The sequence below is a fragment of the Hippocampus comes genome, unplaced genomic scaffold, assembly GCF_001891065.2.
Source record: "Hippocampus comes isolate QL1 unplaced genomic scaffold, H_comes_QL1_v1.1 scaffold236, whole genome shotgun sequence".
Lineage (NCBI taxonomy): Eukaryota > Metazoa > Chordata > Actinopteri > Syngnathiformes > Syngnathidae > Hippocampus > Hippocampus comes.
In genome coordinates, this window is record NW_017805879.1 from 51,061 (window position 1) to 57,161 (window position 6,101).

Genomic DNA, 6,101 nt, shown 5'->3' on the forward strand with positions numbered 1-6,101 from the left:
TTTCTTCGAATTTACTTTCGTTTTGTTTTGTTTTGAGTGTTGGGGGGGACGCAGCAGATGACGGACGTTATGTGCGCATGCGGATTGCTATTTAAGTCAGCAAACTGAGGAATCGCGCGGATGAAAGTTTGAGATGGCGGCGAAAAAAACTCACCAAGGTCTACTAATTATGACATTTAAGAAATGGGAATGCTAGTCTGATTTTTCGTATGAATGGTCCAAAGGGCGTATCATTAAACTCACCTGGGATGTATGCACAGAACGCGAGAGCGAGATACGACGCGAGGCACGATTACGAGGCAAATTGGTCATTAGATTTGTAGGCTAATCGCTGAGAAAAATATGAAACAGTATTGGTTATTCTATAATTTACTGGTTGTAGCATGGTACCTTTATGAATAAACCATTCGTAAAGGTACCATACTGCGCAGAACCCTCAAGCTTCCTGGCCTCTGGGAGCGGACCCAAGCTGAATGGGGGGACGGACACCACTCGAGGGGTGGGACGAGGATTTTATATACATAAACAGTAATCCATCACTTATTGCAGTTAATGGGGGCCGGGACCATACCGCGATAAGTTAAAAAACGCGAAGCAGGGTACGCTCCCACACTCGGAATTTTTGTGTCAGTTTATGTGCGTAGCAGCATGTTTAAAATGTGCAAACAGTGATTATCCTTCATATATTTGAGACAAAGACTACAGCAGGTCACCTATTTCCTTAAATCTTTCATTTCAAAACCTGATCTAGTCAAGAACATCCTTCAGCACTACCCCCTGAGAGAAGTGAAGAGACTTGTCATGGTGGCGTCGAAGGCGGCTCTCACTTCACGCTCTTGATGGTGCAGCCACCCTTGGCCTCCAGCGAGCTCCTTGCCAGCTGTCCCCGCACAGCCGATGTGTTTATGATAAGACAATTAATCAGTATTAATGAGGAGGAGGCGAAGAGAGATGTGCTGCTACTGCTTTAAGACAAGCCCAATCACCCTAACTCGCTCCCAATCGCTCTCTCTCTCTGCGCACGGAGCAAATAGAAGAGACAGTGTGCCAGAGAATCAACAGCGTGACGAGACACAAGGCTTCCCGAGTGTCTCCTCACGCTGGGCGGGGCTGCGAAGATGCACAGCCAATCAGCTCACAAGATAAATCCACTCGTGCTTTCATTGGTCAACGTCGCACCGGAAACCAATCATGCGCCTTGAATGTGCTCGGTGCCGATACAGTCCAGCCATGTACAAAACCTCTGAGTTCGCCATTTTTTTTCTGAAAACAGTACTTTGAAAAAAAAAAAAAGTGATGTACTGAAGCTGCGATCAAGGAACTGCAATATAGTGAGGGATTACTGTATAGTCATCCCTCTTTTTTTTGCAGGTCAAAAGCGCCCTGCCAAAGGTGAAAAGCACAAGGTAGAATTTGCGCTCTGGACTTATCCACCACTCAAAAATGTGCAATGTCACACTTAATACAAGTCTTTTCAGAAATACCCATGGTTTAAAAGAAAGAATAAAACCACCATTGATAAAAATAACCCAAGAAAGAAAAATCCACCACTAATAAGTGATGCTGTTCATGTCACATATTGAGTTGTCATCTGAAATCATCTAGCTCTCTGAGTAACCTTCATTGTAATTCTAAACCATAATTGCATGTGTGTGTGTCTTCTTGTGTCGTGCAGACATCAGCAAAGATGTTTGTCATGAGCGGCTGGTTGCAGAGCCCTCTCACTTTAAAGAGGAAGAGGAGAGCAGCGAGGTCTCCCACTTTAAAGAGGAAGAGGAGGAGCAGGCCCTTGACATGATTAAAGAGGAGGAGCCAGAGCACCCTTGCACGAAAGATGGTGACAACACATCATCAAGCGCTGATGATGATGATGATGATGATGATGATGAAGAGTTTGATGGAGCATGTCACACTGGCAACAAACCCTGGAAATGTTCTCAGTGTGGGAAGATGTTTACTTGGAAGTGTGATTTGAAAAGACATGTGAGAACCCACACTGGTGAGAAACCGTTCACCTGTTCAGACTGTGGCTGGAAATTCTCTCAGAAGGGACACTTAAAAAAACACATGAGAATGCACACAGGTGAGAAACCTTTTGCCTGTTTAGATTGTGGCCAAAGATTCTCTCAGAAGGGAAGCTTAAATGATCACAAAAGAACCCACACTGGTGAGAAACCTTTTTCCTGCTTAGTTTGTGGCCAAAGATACTTTTGGAAGGGATACTTAAAAAGACACATGAGAACACACACAGGTGAGAAACCTTTTGCCTGTTCAGATTGTGGCCAAAGATTCTCTCAGAAGGCACACTTAACGAGTCATGCAAAAATCCACACTGGTGAGAAACCTTTTGTCTGTTCAGATTGTGGCCAAAGATTCTGTCAGAAGGGACAATTAGTTTCCCATGCAAGAACACACACTGGTGAGAAACCTTTTGTCTGTTCAGATTGTGGCCAAAGATTCTCTCAGAAGGGAAGCTTAAGTTACCACACAAGAACCCACACTGGCGAGAAACCTTTTTCCTGCTTAGCTTGTGGCCGAAGATTCTCTCGCAAGGAAAGCTTAAAAAAGCACGTTAATACCCACACTGGTGAGAGACCTTTTGCCTGTTCAGATTGTGGCCAAAGATTCTTCTGGAAGAGGAGCTTAAAAATTCATGTGAGAACACACACTCGTGAGAAACCTTTTTCATGCTCAATTTGCAGTCAAAGATTCTGCTGGAAGTATCAGATGAAGAATCACAAGTGTGATGATGAGATGAATAGTTATCAATGAAATCTTCACCTCTCTTCTGAGCAGGCTTCATCAGGCTGATTGTATTTTATGTACCTTCTTATTGAGATGCTGAAGTTTTCTTTTTGGTTTTGTTGTTTGATTTAGTTCTTAGTTTTTTTGTTTGTTTTTTTTTAACTGTACAGTCCTTGACTGTACAGCACCTCACGTATCGAGATATGTTTCATCGTCTTTTAATGGATATGATCCAAAATAAAATGGGCCATTTTCCATTTTGTCATGGAATGTTTGATAGAACAATATGTATTCTTGTTTGGTATTGTGTGTTACTTGCTGGCCAATTAAAGTTCTCTTTGCTCAAAAGCTTGTATCAGCCGAGTCTTCTTCAAATCCCTACCTCAATATCTGAGAGATTCATGACTGGTAAGGCACCATTTCCCTGCAGTGAGATATAAAATTAGGAGCCCAAAAACGGACGGTTTGCCTCTATTTAAATGTTGACCTTCATTCTAACATGTCTCAAATACGGTCAGAATGGAACTTGTGAACACCACTTTGAAGTGGGAGGTCCAAGCCCAAAGTCAGGAAAAAAAAGACCCTAAATGCACTTATCAGAGAGGATCCACATGGAGACAAAGACTGCGAATGGCAAAACATCATCCATTCACCCATTTTCCAATCCACTTTATCTTCACAAGGGCCGCGGGTGTGCTGGAGCCTATCCCAGCTGTCTTCGGGCAGCAGGCGGGGGGACACCCTGAACTGGTTGCCGGCCAGTTGCAGGCAATGCATAGAAGACAATGAACCATTTGCACTCACAATCACACCCAGAGACAATTTAGAGTGTTTCATTTACCTGCCATGCATGCCTTTGGAATGTGGGAGGAAACCGGAGCACCCAGAGAAAACCCACGGAGGCACGGGGAGAACATGCAAACTCTACACAGGAAGGATAGGGCCAGAATCGAAGCTTTCACCTCTGCACTGTTAGGCCGACATGCTCACCACTGGTGCACCGTGCCGCCGCAAAACATAATATACAAGATAATGAATGAAGATTTATACAGCTTTAATTCTCATGAAATTCATTTATTTGACATAACGTAGCACAATATGATATGTGCTTATTGCCATTCTTCTCACCATGCATGAATTTATTTGGTCAAATGAATTTTGAAGATACAATATTCCATTATTAATCGGTACAAATTAAACGCAAAAAAAAAAGGGATTACTGTATTTATCTATTTCATATTTATTCCTTGACTCTGGAATTTCTTTAACTTGTTCACTACCACTGTGGTTAAAATATTCATTTTATTCATTTATGATGTTGGGTAATTTACCAGTCACAATATTTTTATCCTCTTTAAAATATTCTGGAAAATTTGTTTTTCTTCAAGCCATCATTTATTCTAGAATTTCAAATTTCGTGTGCGGTGTGACTCCTGTTGGGTTCTAATAGTGTATGCTAATGTTGTCTTTTGCTTGTTCTGAACATATTTACTAGTTTAATTTTGTATCTCTTATCATTAATTAGATTCATCAGCTTTTGTTCTTTAGAAAACTTTGGTATGGCAAGTTTTCCTTCTTACATGCATTCGCGATGCCCTGTGTCCTCCATGGCTTATTCAAGCCTTGATCCTTGCTCGTCATTATTCTCGATGGACGTTTGTCGTACAGTGAAGTGAAAAGTGGCGAAAAAAATGCTTGCTTGGTGAGATTTGGATCTTCATTTGAGTAATCTCAGCCCAGTTTTGATTTTTCTAAATGCATCTTTTGTCAGGGTTGATTTTTTTTGGGACCACAGGTGACTCTATAGGTCTCCTCCTACAGCAGCACACCCGTTGGTCGTCATGTCATTAGTAGGTTTTCTGTTAAAAGTACTCCCGGCCCAACCACTTGGTGTAGGGTCATTTTTGCTGTCACTGTTTCTGTTACTGATTCTGTTCCTGTTAGTGTCGTGCTTCTGCCATGGGTTTTTGTTTGCTCCTTTGGATTCTTTTTGTTTTCAGGACTTTGTTTTGTTCTGAATTTAGTTTTGTCAGTGTTTTGTTCATACAATTTGTCAAGCTTATCCTGCTCCTCCCTACTGCCTGATTTCTCCACCACCACGTTCGTATTGATTCATGATGGTGGTTGTTGATACCAAGCCTTGGTAAGGTCATCCAAAATCAACGTGTGAGGTCACTGCCACTTTCCACTGGTATCTGACGACTTTTGTTACCTTTTTGTGACAGGAATCAGCCGCCAGACAGTGAACCAGCCAGAACGGGACATCCACACCACGGAGGGTGCAGCAGTGACGCTGGACTTCAGCTGTGGCTCATAGATGAGCAATGACCAGGCACGGCACTCGGCATACGCTGATCAGGCACTGCGCATCGGGCACCAACAGCCTGGTGGGCGGACCACCCAAAAAAAAAAAAAAAAATAACAAGCTTCTAAAAAATAATAATTGGAATTATAATAATAACAGTATATCATATGTATCAAAGGCTTGTAAAGTATGTTCATAAATATATGTGTTCCAAAATTCATGTCGACTACGCGAAAAAAGATTAATCTCCTGAGCGGACCTTTCGTCAGTCTACCTTAAGTGCCCCACCACCCCTCTCTTTCATTCCCTATTAATTTGTTCCATTGTGCTTCAATCGCAAATTTGGCAGAAGTTTATTTTTGGATATCTGGACATGTTGTCAAAAAGGCATCAAGAGTCAGGGGCGGGAAAGAGAAAAAGAAAAAAAACAGTGAGATGACACTCGTGCATCACTTCCAGGCATGGGCGTCATTAGGCCTATTTGTCTCTAGCCCCCCTAAATAATTTCATTGCATTATTTAAAAAAAAGTATTATTTATTTTTCCTGTACTTTTGCTAATATATTGCATCAAATTCAATGTAATGTGGCCATTTTAAATTATATTTCGATAACCTGCCATTATTGTAATGTTAAATCTCCCAGGTTTCCTGAACGCAACAGGTGTTGCGTTAGCATTTGACGTGTCTGTCACCATCGCCACATCAAATGCTAACGCAACAACTGACAGTTCATTGCCGAAAGTCAGGTTGAGTCGACAGCATGGATATTCGACAGTTTTTTAGAAAGGTAAATTAAGTATTCAATGCATCCATGCTGGTAAAACTAGTGACTATAGTCCGCTAAAATATCTCCAGTAACAGCAGAAACTGCACTGTAACAAGTGTTCACTTTTGGATAAATTAAGGTGGTGCTGAATAAAAATTGAGCGCCACCTTAATTATTAAATACATAAATAATCATTACACCAACTCTTTGAGGCAACACCTATTGAGATTTTGGCCTACATAAAATAAATAAATAAATATAAAATAAATAAATTCATTTATTTGG

General features: G+C 41.4%; 2 protein-coding genes across 4 annotated transcripts in view; one reads left to right on the forward strand and one right to left on the reverse strand.

The window, feature by feature from the left end:
* Positions 1-3,093, forward strand: part of LOC109527201 (gastrula zinc finger protein XlCGF8.2DB-like) — a 6,248-nt gene extending 3,155 nt beyond the window's left edge. The window contains exons 2-3 of one of the 2 annotated variants that reach the window (XM_019888984.1): positions 1,676-2,167; positions 2,252-3,093. In XM_019888984.1, the coding sequence (XP_019744543.1) occupies positions 1,676-2,167; positions 2,252-2,772 (1,013 nt within the window). In that variant the 3' untranslated portion in view covers positions 2,773-3,093. Of the gene's footprint in view, positions 1-1,675 lie in introns of both variants that reach the window. The other variant, XM_019888983.1, reaches the window with a different exon arrangement.
* LOC109527204 (gastrula zinc finger protein XlCGF7.1-like) overlaps positions 1-6,101 on the reverse strand; it is a 70,635-nt gene that overhangs the window by 34,809 nt on the left and 29,725 nt on the right. The gene's annotated exons all lie outside the window — the stretch shown is intronic.